The sequence below is a fragment of the Lissotriton vulgaris genome, chromosome 4_1, assembly GCF_964263255.1.
Source record: "Lissotriton vulgaris chromosome 4_1, aLisVul1.2, whole genome shotgun sequence".
In the NCBI taxonomy this organism is placed as follows: Eukaryota; Metazoa; Chordata; class Amphibia; order Caudata; family Salamandridae; genus Lissotriton; species Lissotriton vulgaris.
This window is the reverse complement of record NC_141691.1, coordinates 2,143,659,416-2,143,675,498: the sequence shown is the minus strand read 5'-3', so window position 1 is coordinate 2,143,675,498 and position 16,083 is coordinate 2,143,659,416. Positions and strand designations below refer to the sequence as shown.

At 36.9% G+C, this 16,083-nt stretch overlaps 1 protein-coding gene across 1 annotated transcript in view; it reads left to right on the top strand.

Annotated features, from left to right (window-relative positions):
• The window catches only part of LOC147725263 (uncharacterized), a 122,413-nt gene that overhangs the window by 93,248 nt on the left and 13,082 nt on the right, over positions 1-16,083 (top strand). Inside the window, exons 8-11 of the mRNA XM_086918227.1 lie at positions 6,025-6,165; positions 9,865-10,005; positions 12,259-12,399; positions 14,652-14,792. Of these exons, the coding sequence (XP_086774353.1) occupies positions 6,025-6,165; positions 9,865-10,005; positions 12,259-12,399; positions 14,652-14,792 (564 nt within the window). The remainder of the gene's footprint in view (positions 1-6,024; positions 6,166-9,864; positions 10,006-12,258; positions 12,400-14,651; positions 14,793-16,083) is intronic.

The following is a 16,083-nucleotide window of genomic DNA, read 5'->3' as shown; positions in this document are numbered from 1 at the left end:
GTCGCCTGAAGTGCTTGATGGATCTCCGGCTATCGTTTGGAGTCAATACTTTGGCAGTCTGCGGCACAAATGGAGTGGTTTTTAGGTTAATGCTTTGCATAGTCTAATTCACCCAGCATGTTAGGCAGAGTAGATGTGCAGTCATTGGCAGTGTACTCCCACTTGGCGTGTGCACCTCTAGTGTCCACACTTTGAGATGGAAATTCCTCTAGTGAAGAAAATCAACTGCAGAGGTGGGAATCTGTGGATTTAGCATTAAAGTGTCTTTTTAAAGGTAATTACATCTGCTTAGGTGGAGAAACAGCTACTGCTGCAGCCACAACTCTACATTTGATGGAGATTCGAACTTCATCTTGGCAGAGAAGGAAAGGTCACCACAATGGCTAAACAATCATTTAGTGCTTACTCTTTAAAGTATGCTAACTGATCTACAATGGGTTATGAATAATATACATTCAACCATGTGGACTTTGATAGACAATATGCAGTTCTATTTACGAACCTGTAATTGCAATGAGTCTTTTCTAAGTAAAAGTTATCAAAATATTTTTTCCACAGACAAATGTGCCATCGAAGCAAAATCAAGGGTCAATTGTGGCTACAGAGGAATCACCAAAGAGAGGTACAAAGAAAAAGGCTGCTGCTGAGAAGACGTCAAACCGTAAACCACCTGGTGCCCCAGCCATCTCCAAAAAATCGGTAGGGTGCTAAGAAGAAGAGTGTTTTTTCAATTTCTGGTCTGTTGTTAAACAGTTGCAGCTACTTTGAAATATCAAAGTATTGACTAGTGTTGGACAGAGAAGTCTCCTTCATTTGGGAGTACATGTCAAATCCACATAAAAACGACTGGCGCAATGGCCTCCACCATAGTTTCTATGTGGTACAAATAGTACAGGAACTCCCGAGTTGGTTTTGCCTCTACTGACTTCCTTAAAGATTTTTCAGTCTCAGATCACAAATTTGATTGTTTCATGGTGATAACTAGTAGTGGTTTAAGGATCCGCCTTATTGAGTTTGCATCACCAAATATAAATAGATTTGACAGTGACAATTTTAGGCTCTGATAAGATTGGGAGTTGTTACAAATAGCTATAGCTCGCTGCGCCCACTAGTGACAGTGTAGATATCCATAGGAAGTTTAACAAAAGGGTTGCGTATATACAGATATCCTCAGTATCAATTAAGGGGGTATTTTCATCGAAAAAAACTGCACTGTTATTTTTATTTGAATTTTTAAGGCATATATAAATTGGTATGTCATAGTAAGACACGTTTAGAGGTGGAGTCTGGGTTAATAATCTATCACTAAATCTCTGAATCATACCAAAAGATCTCAATTGGGGTTTGAATAGTATACTTTTAACCACATAGATTTTGATGGACAATCTGCAGTTTTATTATGAACCTCTCATTGCTAAATACCTTTCTTTAGTAAAAGATATTGAACTTGTTTTCCTCAGACTAAATCCCACTTACAGGCTTGTGTTGCCTTGCATCCCCTTGTTTGCCTCATGGACAACGGAAGTCCTTTGCAAATCTGTCCCAAAGTGTCTAAATATTAAGCATTTGTATTTATTAGCTCTTTGATTTCTGCTATAAACATATCTTGTACTAGAACAACAATCATAGTGATTCACATCTACCTTTCCTGAATCTGAACCACAGCTTTAGAAAAATACTTTTTTCTGCAAAATGTTGGATTTCCCACAATAAATTCCAACCGTAATTGGGTTTTGAAGCTGCTTTATGATAGGATATGTAAAAAGTAATGATTTCATGTATAGCAATTAACTAACCATGCATTGTATACCACAGTGATATAAGACAAAATCATCAAAAAATTAGGTCAGATGTCCTCAAGTAAATATTCATAAGATAGCAAATTTCAGCAATATATTTTCGGAGAGAAAGATAATTTGAACATGGCAACATTTTAAAGAAGATAGAGAGTAAATAAACAGCAGTTCAATTGTGCTTTGTGGTAAATGAGCAATACGCCTAAAAAGTAAAGTGATGACTGCCTCCGAATAGTAGGTATATACAAACCACTGCACCTTGCCTGGAACAGCTCATCTAACCTTTCTGACAGCCATATATTGTTGCACTGATTTGCTCAGCATATAACTTTAAAGAATATTTTCAAAGTGTAGTGTACTTATCAGCAGATTTTAATGCAAAATATGATTACACTTATGTAGCAGAATTTTGGTTTGTTTTGAAGAAGGGAAATAAATAAAATCTGCAAGGGAATGGTTGATTTCACCCATTTACCTCTTGTTGCATAGCCTATTTATGGTGCTGTAGATGGCTGATATTGCACCACATAAAAAACTTCAGGTGCTCAATCGAAGATGTCATGGTGGAGGAAATGATGCAAAAGGCAGTAGCATATTGGTCGCCTGAAGTGCGTGATGGATCTCCCGCTATCGTTTGGAGTCAATACTTTGGCAGTCTGCTGCACAAATGGAGTGGTTTTTCAGTTAATGCTTTGCATAGTCTAATTCACCCAGCATGTTAGGCAGAGTAGATGTGCAGTCATTGGCAGTGTACTCCCACTTGGCGTGTGCACCTTTTGTGTCCACACTTTGAGATGGAAATTCCTCTAGTGAAGAAAATCCACTGCAGAGGTGGGAATCTGTGGATTTAGCATTAAAGTGTCTTTTTTATGGTACTTACATCTGCTTAGGTGGAGAAACAGCTACTGCTGCAGCCACAACTCTACATTTGATGGAGATTCCAACTTCATCTTTGGCAGAGAAGGAAAGGTCACCACAATGGCTAACTAAACAATCATTTAGTGCTTACTATTTGAAGTATGCCAACTGTTCTACAATGGGTTATGAATAATATACATTCAACCATGTGGACTTTGATAGACAATATGAACTTCTATTTACGAACCTGTAATTGCAATAAGTCTTTTCTAAGTAAAAGTTATCAAAATCTTTTTTCCACAGACAAATGTGCCATTGAAGCAAAATCAAGAGTCAATTGTGGCTACGGAGGAATCACCAAAGAGAGGTACAAAGAAAAAGGCTGCTGCTGAGAAGATGGCAAACCGTAAACCACCTGGTGCCCCAGCCATCTCCAAAAAAATGGTAGGGTGCTAAGAAGAAGAGTGTTTTTTTCAATTTCTGGTCTGTTGTTAAACAGTTGCAGCTACTTTGAAATATCAAAGTATTGACTAGTGTTGGACAAAGAAGTCCCCTTCATTTGGGAGTACATGTCAAATCCACATAAAAACTACTGGCACACTGCCCTCCACCATAGTTTCTATGTGGTACAATAAGTACAGGAACTCCCGAGTTGGTTTTGCCTCTACTGACTTCCTTAAAGATTTTTCAGTCTCAGATCACAAATTTGATTGTTTCATGGTGATAACTAGTAGTGGTTTAAGGATCCACCTTATTGAGTTTGTATCACCAAATATAAATAGATTTGACAGTGACAATTTTAGGCTCTGATAAGAGTGGGAATTGTAACAAATAGCTATAGCTCGCTGCTCCCACTAGTGACAGTGTAGATATCCATAGGAAGTTTAACAAAAGGGTTGCGTATATACAGATATCCTCAGTATCAATTAAGGGGGTATTTTCATCAAAAAAAACTGCAATGGTATGTTTTATTTGAATTTTTAAGGCATATATAAATTGGTATGTCATAGTAATACACGTTTAGAGGTGGAGCCGGGGTTAAAAATCTATTACTAAATCTCTGAATCATACCAAAAGATCTCAATTGGGGTTTGAATAATATACTTCTAACCACATGGATTTTGATAGACAATCTGCAGTTTTATTATGAACCTCTCATTGCTAAATACCTTTCTTTAGTAAAAGATATTGAACTTGTTTTCCTCAGACTAAATCCCACTTACAGGCTTGTGTTGCCTTGCATCACCTTGTTTGCCTCATGGACAACGGAAGTCCTTTGCAAATCTGTCCCAAAGTGTCTAAATATTAGGCATTTGTATTTTTTTGCTCTTTGATTTCTGCTATAAACATGTTTTGTACTAGAACAACAATCATAGAGATTCACATCTACCTTTCCTGACCCTGAACCACAGCTTTAGAAAAATAGTTTTTTCTGTAAAATGTTGGATTTCCCACATCAAATTCCAACCGTAATTGGGTTTTGAAGCTGCTTTATGATAGGATATGTACAAAGTAAGGATTTCATATATAGCAATTAACAAACCATGCATTGTATGCCACAGTGATATAAGACAAAATCATCCAAACATTTGGTCGGATGTCCTCAAGTAAATATTCATAAGATAGCAAATTTCAGCAATATATTTTCGGAGAGATGGATAATTTGAACATGGCAACATTTTAAAGAAAATAGAGAGTAAAAAAACATCAGTTCAATTGTGCTTTGTGAGATATGAGCAATAAGCATAAAAAGTAAAGTGATGACTGCCTCTGAATAGTAGATATATATATAAACCACTGCACCTTGCCTGGAACAGCTCACCTAACCTTTCTGACAGCCATATATTGTGGTACTGATTTGCTCAGCATATAACTTTAAAGAATATTTTCAAAGTGTAGTGTACTTATCAGCAGATTTTAATGCAAAATATGATTACACTTATGTAGCAGACTTTTGGTTTGTTTTGGAGAAAGGAAATAAATAAAATCTGCAAGGGAATGGTTGATTTCACCCATTTACCTCTTGTTGCATAGCCTATTTATGGTGCTGTAGATGGCTGATATTGCACCACATAAAATACTTCAGGTGCTCAATCGAAGGTGTCATTGTGGAGGAAATGATGCAAAAGGCAGTAGCATATTGGTCGCCTGAAGTGCTTGATGGATCTCCCGCTATCGTTTGGAGTTTAATACTTTGGCAGTCTGCTGCACAAATGGAGTGGTTTTTCAGTTATTGCTTTGCATAGTCTAATTCACCCAGCATGTTAGGCAGAGTAGATGTGCAGTCATTGGCAGTGTACTCCCACTTGGCGTGTGCACCTCTAGTGTCCACACTTTGAGATGGAAATTCCTCTAGTGAAGAAAATCCACTGCAGAGGAGGAATCTGTGGCTTTAGCATTAAAGTGTCTTTTTATGGTACTTACATCTGCTTAGGTGGAGAAACAGCTACTGCAGCAGCCACAACTCTACATTTGATGGAGATTCCAACTTCATCTTGGCAAAGAAGGAAAGGTCACCACAATGGCTAAACAATCATTAATGCCCACATGCATCAAACTCCCGTTTTGCGTTTCCAAATTTGCGAATTTTACCGAATCGCAAATATGGATTCGCAAAACGGGATGCATCATGGAAAGTGCAAAATATTTTCGATTCGGTAAAATTCGCAATTTTTACCGACTCGCAAATATTTTGTGACTTCAAAATTGCGAATTCGCAATTCCAATTGATTCCTATGGGCCAAAAGGCCCATAGGAATCAATGGAAATTGCGAATGGCACTTAGAAAATTTCATGGGTGCAGGGGGGGGTCCAAAGGACCCCCCCCTGCACCCCCGAAATGTAATTTGAAATGGATGTTTCACACACACATGTCCTAAGGACATGTGTGTCTGTAACATGACATCGTTTAAAATGTAAATTAGTACATTTTAAACATTTTTCGCAATTTACCACGAGGTTCAACCTCGTGGTAATTTGCACTTCCAAACCTTGTTCTCGCAATTTCATTTCTGAATGATGCATTGCATTTAAGGAATCGCAAATTTGCGATTCCTTAAATGCATTCGCATTCTGGAAAGTCGCAAAATCAGCGAATTCCATTCAGAAATGATGATGCATCTGAAAAAGCACTTTTGCATTCGCAAACGGCCGATTTTAAGGAATCGCACCGTTTGCGAATGCAAAAGTGCTTGATGCATGTGGGCATTAGTGCTTACTCTTTGAAGTATGCCAACTGATCTACAATGGGTTATGAATAGTATACATTCAACCATGTGGACTTTGATAGACAATATGCAGTTCTATTTACAAACCTGTAATTGCAATAAGTCTTTTCTAAGTAAAAGTTATCAAAATCTTTTTCCCACAGACAAATGTGCCATCGAAGCAAAATCAAGAGTCAATTGTGGCTACGGAGGAATCACCAAAGAGAGGTACAAAGAAAAAGGCTGCTGCTGAGAAGACGGCAAACCGTAAACCACCTGGTGCCCCAGCCATCTCCAAAAAAACGGTAGGGTGCTAAGAAGAAGAGTGTTTTTTCAATTTCTGGTCTGTTGTTAAACAGTTGCATCTACTTTGAAATATCAAAGTATTGACTAGTGTTGGACATAGAAGTCCCCTTCATTTGGGAGTACATGTCAAATCCAAATAAAAACTAATGGCACAATGCCCTCCACCATAGTTTCTATGTGGTACACTACGTACAGGAACGTCCGAGTTGGTTTTGCCTCTACTGACTTCCTTAAAGATTTTTCAGTCTCAGATCACAAATTTGATTGTTTCATGGCGATAACTAGTAGTGGTTTAAGGATCCGCCTTATTGAGTTTGTATCACCAAATATAAATAGATTTGACAGTGACAATTTGAGGCTCTGATAAGAGTGGGAATTGTAACAAATAGCTATAGCTGGCTGCTCCCACTAGTGACAGTGTAGATATCCATAGGAAGTTTAACAAAAGGGTTGCGTATATACAGATATCCTCAGTATCAATGAAGGGGGTATTTTCATCGAAAAAACAGCACTGTTATTTTTATTTGAATTTTTAAGGCATATATAAATTGGTATGTCATAGTAAGACACGTTTAGAGGTGGAGTCTGGGTTAATAATCTATTACTAAATCTCTGAATCATACCAAAAGATCTCAATTGGGGTTTGAATAATATACTTTTAACCACATGGATTTTGATAGGCCATCTGCAGTTTTATTATGAACCTCTCATTGCTAAATACCTTTCTTTAGTAAAAGATATTGAACTTGTTTTCCTCAGACTAAATCCCACTTACAGGCTTGTGTTGCCTTGCATCACCTTGTTTGCCTCATGGACAACGGAAGTCCTTTGCAAATCTGCCCCTAAGTGTCTAAATATTAAGCATTTGTATTTATTTGCTCTTTGATTTCTGCTATAAACATATCTTGTACTAGAACAACAATCATAGTGATTCACATCTACCTTTCCTGACCCTGAACCACAGCTTTAGAAAAATAGTTTTTTCTGCAAAATGTTGGATTTCCCACATTAAATTCTAACCGTAATTGGGTTTTGAAGCTGCTTTATGATAGGATATGTAAAAGTAATGATTTCATATATGGAGATTCCAACTTCATCTTGGCAGAGAAGGAAAGGTCACCACAATGGCTAAACAATCATTTAGTGCTTACTCTTTGAAGTATGCCAACTGATCTACAATGGGTTATGAATAATATACATTCAACCATGTGGACTTTGATAGACAATATGCAGTTCTATTTATGAAACTATAATTGCAATAAGTCTTTTCTAAGAAAAAGTTATCAAAACCTTTTTTCCACAGACAAATGTGCCATTGAAGCAAAATCAAGAGTCAATTGTGGCTACGGAGGAATCACCAAAGAGAGGTACAAAGAAAAAGGCTGCTGCTGAGAAGACGGCAAACCGTAAACCTCCTGGTGCCCCAGCCATCCCCAGAAAAATGGTAGGGTGCTAAGAAGAAGAGTGTTTTTTCAATTTCTGGTATGTTGTTAAACAGTTGCAGCTACTTTGAAATATCAAAGTATTGACTAGTGTTGGACAGAGAAGTCCCCTTCATTTGGGAGTACATGTAAAATCCACATAAAAACTACAGGCGCAATGCCCTTCACCATAGTTTCTATGTGGTACAATAAGTACAGGAACGTCCGAGTTGGTTTTGCCTCTACTGACTTCCTTAAAGATTTTTCAGTCTCAGATCACAAATTTGATTGTTTCATGGTGATAACTAGTAGTGGTTTAAGGATCTGCCTTATTGAGTTTGTATCACCAAATATAAATAGATTTGACAGTGACAATTTTAGGCTCTGATAAGAGTGGGAATTGTATCAAATAGCTATAGCCCGCTGCTCCCACTAGTGACAGTGTAGATATCCATTGGAAGTTTAACAAAAGGGTTGCGTATATACAGATATCCTCATTATCAATTAAGGGGGTATTTTCATCGAAAAAAACTGCACTGTTATTTTTATTTGAATTTTTAAGGCATATATAAATCGGTATGTCATAGTAAGACACGTTTAGAGGTGGAGTCTGGATTAATAATCTATTACTAAATCTCTGAATCATACCAAAAGATCTCAATTGGGGTTTGAATAATATACTTTTACCACATGGATTTTGATAGACGATCTGAAGTTTTATTAAGAACCTCTCATTGCTAAATACCTTTTTTTTAGTAAAAGATATTGAACTTGTTTTCCTCAGACTAAATCCCACTTAAAGGCTTGTGTTGCCTTGCATCACCTTGTTTGCATCATGGACAACGGAAGTCCTTTGCAAATCTGTCCCAAAGTGTCTAAATATTAAGCATTTGTATTCGTTAGCTCTTTGATTTCTGCTATAAACATATCTTGTACTAGAACAACAATCATAGTGATTCACATCTACCTTTCCCGAACCTGAACCACAGCTTTAGAAAACTAGTTTTTTCTGCAAAATGTTGGATTTCCCACATTAAATTCCAACCGTAATTGGGTTTTGAAGCTGCTTTATGATAGGATATGTAAAAAGTAATGATTTCATATATAGCAATTAACTAACCATGCATTGTATGCCACAGTGATATAAGACAAAATCATCCAAAAATTTGGTCAGATGACCTCAAGTAAATATTCATAAGATAGCAAATTTCAGCAATATAGTTTCGGAGAGAAAGATAATTTGAACATGGCAACATTTTAAAGAAAATAGAGAGTAAATAAACAGCAGTTCAATTGTGCTTTGTGGGATATGAGCAATAAGCCTAAAAAGTAAAGTGATGAGTGCCTCCGAATAGTAGATATATATAACCCACTACACCTTGCCTGGAACAGCTCATCTAACCTTTCTGACAGCCATATATTGTGGCACTTATTTGCTCAGCATATAACTTTACAGAATATTTTCAAAGTGAGGTGTACTTATCAGCAGTTTTTAATACAAAATATGATTACACTTATGTAGCTGACCTTTGGTTTCTTTTGGAGAAGGGAAATTAAAAAAAAACTGCAAGAGAATGGTTGATTTCACCCATTTACCTCTTGTTGCATAGCCTATTTATGGGGCAGTAGAAGGCTGATATTGCACCACATAAAATACTTTAGATGCTCAATCGAATGTGTCATTGTGTAGGAAATGATACAAAAAGTAGTAGAATATTGGTTGCCTGAAGTGAGTGATGGATCTCCCGCTATCGTTTGGAGTCAATACTTTGGCAGTCTGCTGTACAAATGGAGTGGATTTTCAGTTAATGCTTTGTAAAGTCTTATTCACCCAGCATGTTAGGCAGAGTAGATGTGCAGTCATTGGCAGTGTACTCCCACTTGGTGTGTGCACCTCTAGTGTCCACACTTTGAGATGGAAATTCCTCTAGTGAAGAAAATCCACTGCAGAGGTGGGAATCTGTGGATTTACCATTAAAGTGTCTTTTTTATGGTACTTACATCTGCTTAAGTGGGGAAACAGCTACTGCTGCAGCCACAACTCTACATTTGATGGAGATTCCAACTTCATCTTCACAGAGAAAGAAAGGTCACCACAATGGCTAAACAATCATTTAGTGATTACTCTCCGAAGTATGCCAACTGATCTACAATGGGTTATGAATAATATACATTCAACCATGTGGACATTGATAGACAATATGCAGTTCTATTTACGAACCTGTAATTGCAATAAGTTGTTTCTAAGTAAAAGTTATCAAAATCGTGTTTCCACAGACAAATGTGCCATTGAAGCAAAATCAAGAGTCAATTGTGGCTACGGAGGAATCACCAAAGAGAGGTACAAAGAAAAAGGCTGCTGCTGAGAAGACGGCAAACCGTAAACCATATGTTGCCTCAGCCATCTCCAAAAAAAAGGTAGGGTGCTAAGAAGAAGAGTGTTTTTTCAATTTCTGGTCTGTTGTTAAACAGTTGCAGCTACTTTGAAATATCAAAGTATTGACTAGTGTTGGACAGAGAAGTCCCCTTCATTTGGGAGTACATGTCAAATCCACATAAAAACTACTGCCACAATGCCCTCCGCCATAGTTTCTATGTGGTACAATAGGTACAGGAACTTCGAGTTGGTTTTGCCTCTACTGACTTCCTTAAAGGTTTTTCTGTCTCAGATCACAAATTCGATTTTTTCATGGTGATAACTAGTAGTGGATTAAGGATCCGCCTTATTGAGTTTGTATCACCAAATATAAATAGATTTGACAGTGACAATTTTAGGCTCTGATAAGAGTGGGAATTGTAACAAGTAGCTATAGCTCACTGCGCCCACTAGTGACAGTGTAGATATCCATAGGAAGTTTAACAAAAGGGTTGCGTATATACAGATATCTTCAGTATCAATTGGGGGTATTTTCATCGAGAAAAACTGCACAGTTATTTTTATTTGAATTTTTAATTTTTAAGGCATATATAAATTGGTATGTAATAGTAAGACTCGTTTAGAGGTGGAGTCTGGGTTAAGCTATTACTAAATCTCTGAATCATACCAAAAGATCTCAATTGGGGTTTGAATAATATACTTTTAACCACATGGATTTTGATAGACAATCTGCAATTTTATTATGAACCTCTCCTTGCTAAATACCTTTTTTTAGTAAAAGATATTGAACTTGTTTTCCTCAGACTAAATCCCACTTACAGGCTTGTGTTGCCTTGCATCACCTTGTTTGCCTCATGGACAACAAAAGTCCTTTGCAAATCTGTCCCAAAGTGTCTAAATATTAAGCTTTTGTATTTATCTGCTTTTTGATTTCTGCTATAAACATATCTTGTACTAGAACAACAATCATAGTGATTCACATCTACCTTTCCCGAACCTGAACCACAGCTTTAGAAAAATAGTTTTTTCTGCAAAATGTTGGATTTCCCACATTAAATTCCAACCGTAATTGGGTTTTGAAGCTGCTTTATGATAGGATATGTAACAAGTAATGATTTCATATATAGCAATTAGCTAACCATGCATTGTATGCCACAGTGATACAAGACAAAATCCTCAAAAAATTTGGTCAGGTGACCTCAAGTAAATATTCATAAGATAGCAAATTTCAGCAATATATTTTCGGAGAGAAAGATAATTTGAACATGGCAACATTTTAAAGATAATAGAGAGTAAATAAACAGCAGTTCAATGGGCTTTGTGGGATATGAGCAATAAGCCTAAAAAGTAAAGTGATGAGTGCCTCCGAATAGTAGATATATATAACCCACTGCACCTTGCCTGGAACAGCTCATCTAACCTTTCTGACAGCCATATATTGTGGCACTGATTTGCTCAGCATATAACTTTAAAGAATATGTTCAAAGTGAGGTGTACTTATCAGCAGATTTTAATGCAAAATATGATTACACTTATGTAGCTGAACTTTGGTTTCTTTTGGAGAAGGGAAATAAATACAATCTGCAAGAGAATGGTTGATTTCACCCATTTACCTCTTGTTGCATAGCCTATTTATGGTGCTGTAGATGGTTGATATTGCACCACATAAAATACTTTAGATGCTCAATTGAAGGTGTCATTGTGTTGGAAATCATACAAAAAGTAGTAGAATATTGGTCGCCTGAAGTGAGTGATGGATCTCCCGCTATCGTTTGGAGTCAATACTTTGGCAGTCTGCTGTACAAATGGAGTGGGTTTTCAGTTAATGCTTTGTAAAGTCTTATTCACCCAGCATGTTAGGCAGAGTAGATGTGCAGTCATTGGCAGTGTACTCCCACTTGGCGTGTGCACCTCTAGTGTCCACACTTTGAGATGGAAATTCCTCTAGTGAAGAAAATCCACTGCAGAGGTGAGAATCTGTGGATTTACCATTAAAGTGTCTTTTTTATGGTACTTACATCTGCTTAGGTGGAGAAACAGCTACTGCTGCAGCCACAACTCTACATTTGATGGAGATTCCAACTTCATCTTGGCAGAGAAGGAAAGGTCACCACAATAGCTAAACAATCATTTAGTGCTTACTCTCTGAAGTATGCCAACTGATCTACAATGGGTTATGAATAATATACATTCAACCATGTGGGCATTGATAGACAATATGCAGTTCTATTTACGAACCTGTAATTGCAATAAGTCGTTTCTAAGTAAAAGTTATCAAAATCGTGTTTCCACAGACAAATGTGCCATTGATGCAAAATCAAGAGTCAATTGTGGCTACGGAGGAATCACCAAAGAGAGGTACAAAGAAAAAGGCTGCTGCTGAGAAGACAGCAAACCGTAAACCATCTGGTGCCTCAGCCATCTCCAGAAAAAAGGTAGTGTGCTAAGAAGAAGAGTGTTTTTTCAATTTCTAGTCTGTTGTTAAACAGTTGGAGCTACTTTGAAATATCAAAGTATTGAAAAGTGTTGGACAGAGAAGTCCCCTTCATTTGGGAGTACATGTCAAATCCACATAAAAACTACTGGCACAATACCCTCCACCATAGTATCTATTTGTTACAGGAAGTACAGGAACTTCCGAGTTGGTTTTGCCTCTACTGACTTCCTTAAAGATTTTTCAGTCTCAGATCACAAATGTGATTGTTTCATGGTGATAACTAGTAGTGGTTTAAGGATCCGCCTTCTTGCGATTGTATCACCAAATGTGAATAGATTTGACAGAGACAATTTTAGGCTCTGATAAGAGTGGGAATTGTAACAAATAGCTATAGCTCGCTGCTCCCACTAGTGACAGTGTAGATATCCGTAGGAAGTTTAACAAGAGGGTTGCGTATATAAAGATATATTCAATATCAATTAAGGGGGTATGTTCATCGAAAAAAACTGCACTGTTATTTTTATTTGAATTTTTAAGGCTTATACAAATTGGAATGTCATAATAAGACATGTTTAGGGGTGGAGTCTCAATTAATAATCTATTACTAAATCTCTGAATCATACCAAAAGATCTCAATTGGAGTTTCAATAATATACATTCAACCACATGGATTTTGATAGACAATCTGCAGTTTTACTATGAACCTCTCATTGCTAAATACCATTTTTTAGTAAAAGATATTGAACTTGTTTTCCTCAGAATAAATCCCACTTACAGGCTTGTGTTGCCTTGCATCACCTTGTTTGCCTCATGGACAACGGAAGTCCTTTTCAAATCTGACCTAAAGTGTCTAAAACTAAGCACTTTTATTTATTTGCTCTTTGATTTCTGCTATAAACATATCTTGTACTAGAACAACAATCATAGTGATTCACATCTACCTTTCCTGAACCCGAACCACTGCTTTAGAAAAATAGTTTTTTCTGCAAAATGTTGGATTTCCCACATTAAATTCCAACCGTAATTGGGTTTTGAAGCTGCTTTATGGTAGGATATGTAAAAAGTAATGATTTCATATATAGCAATTAACTAACCATGCATTGTATGCCACAGTGATATAAGACAAAATCACCCAAAAATTTGGTCAGATGACCTCAAGTAAATATTCATAAGATCGCAAATCTCAGCCATATATTTTTGGAGAGAAAGATAATTTGAACCTGGTAACATTTTAAAGAGAATAGAGAGTAAATAAACAGCAATTCAACTGTGCTTTGTGGGATATGAGCAATAGGCCTAAAATGTAAAGTGATGAATGCCTCCGAATAGTAGATATATATAACCCACTACACCTTGCCTGGAACAGCTCATCTAACCTTTCTGACAGCCATATATTGTGGCACTTATTTGCTCAGCATATAACTTTACAGAATATTTTCAAAGTGAGGTGTACTTATCAGCAGTTTTTAATACAAACTATGATTAAACTTATGTAGCAGACCTTTGGTTTCTTTTGGAGAAGGGAAATAAATAAAATCTGTAAGGGAATGGTTGATTTCACCCATTTACCTCTTGTTGCATAGCCTATTTATGGTGCTGTAGAAGGCTGATATTGCACCACATAAAATACTTTAGATGCTCAATCGAAGGTGTCATTGTGGAGGAAATGATGCAAAAGGCAGTAGCATATTGGTCGCCTGAAGTGCGTGATGGATCTCCCGCTATCGTTTGGAGTCAAAACTTTGGCAGTCTGCTGCACAAATGGAGAGGATTTTCAGTTAATGCTTTGCATAGTCTAATTCACCCAGCATGGTAGGCAGAGTAGATGTGCAGTCATTGGCAGTGTACTCCCACTTGGCATGTGCACCTCTAGTGTCCACACTTTGAGATGGAAAGTCCTCTAGTGAAGAAAATCCACTGCAGAGGTGAGAATCTGTGGATTTACCATAAAAGTGTCTTTTTTATGGTACTTACATCTGCTTAGGTGGAGAAACAGCTACTGCTGCAGCCACAAATCTACATATGATGGAGATTCCAACTTCATCTTGGCAGAGAAGGAAAGGTCACCACAATGGCTAAAAAATCATTTAGTGCTTACTCTCTGAAGTATGCCAACTGATCTACAATGGGTTATGAATAATACACATTCAACCATGTGGACATTGATAGACAATATGCAGTTCTATTTACGAACCTGTAATTGCAAAAAGTCGTTTCTAAGTAAAAGTTATCAAAATCGTTTTTCCACAGACAAATGTGCCATTGAAGCAAAATCAAGAGTCAATTGTGGCTACGGAGGAATCACCAAAGAGAGGTACAAAGAAAAATTCTGCTGCTGAGAAGATGGCAAACCGTAAACCATCTGTTGCCTCAGCCATCTCCAAAAAAAAGGTAGGGTGCTAAGAAAAAGAGTGTTTTTTCAATTTCTGGTCTGTTGTTAAACAGTTGCAGCTACTTTGAAATATCAATGTATTGACTAGTGTTGGACAGAGGAGTCCCCTTCATTTGGGAGTATATGTCAAATCCACCTAAAAACTACTGGCACAATGCCCTCCACCATAGTTTCTATGTGGTACAATAGGTACAGGAACTTCGAGTTGGTTTTGCCTCTACTGACTTCCTTAAAGATTTTTCTGTCTCAGATCACAAATTCGATTGTTTCATGGTGATAACTAGTAGTGGTTTAAGGATCCGCCTTATTGAGTTTGTATCACCAAATATAAATAGATTTGACAGTGACAATTTTAGGCTCTGATAAGAGTGGGAATTGTAACAAGTAGCTATAGCTCGCTGCGCCCACTAGTGACAGTGTAGATATCCATAGGAAGTTTAACAAAAGGGTTGCGTATATACAGATATCTTCAGTATCAATTAAGGGGGTATTTTCATCGAAAAAAACTGCACTGTTATTTTTATTTGAATTTTTAAGGCTTATATAAATTGGTATGTCATAATAAGACACGTTTAGAGGTGGAGTCTGGATTAATAATCTATTACTAAATCTCTGAATCATACCAAAAGATCTCAATTGGGGTTTGAATAATATACTTTTAACCACATGGATTTTGATAGACAATCTGCAGTTTTTTTATGAACCTCTCCTTGCTAAATACCTTTTTTTAGTAAAAGATATTGAACTTGTTTTCCTCAGACTAAATCCCACTTACAGGCTTGTGTTGCCTTGCATCACCTTGTTTGCCTCATGGACATCAAAAGTCCTTTGCAAATCTGTCCCAAAGTGTCTAAATATTAAACATTTGTATTTATTTGCTCTTTGATTTCTGCTATAAACATATCTTGTACTAGAACAACAATCATAGTGATTCACATCTACCTTTCCCGAACCTGAACCACTGCTTTAGAAAAATAGTTTTTTCTGCAAAATGTTGGATTTCCCACATTAAATTCCAACCGCAATTGGGTTTTGAAGCTGCTTTATGATAGGATATGTAAAAAGTACTGATTTCATATATAGCAATTAACTAACCCTGCATTGTATGCCACAGTGATATAAGACAAAATCCTCAAAAAATGTGGTCATGTGACCTCAAGTAAATATTCATAAGATAGCAAATGTCAGCAATATATTTTCGGAGAGAAAGATAATTTGAACATGGCAACATTTTAAAGAAAATAGAGAGTAAATAAACAGTAGTTCAATTGTGCTTTGTGGGATATGATC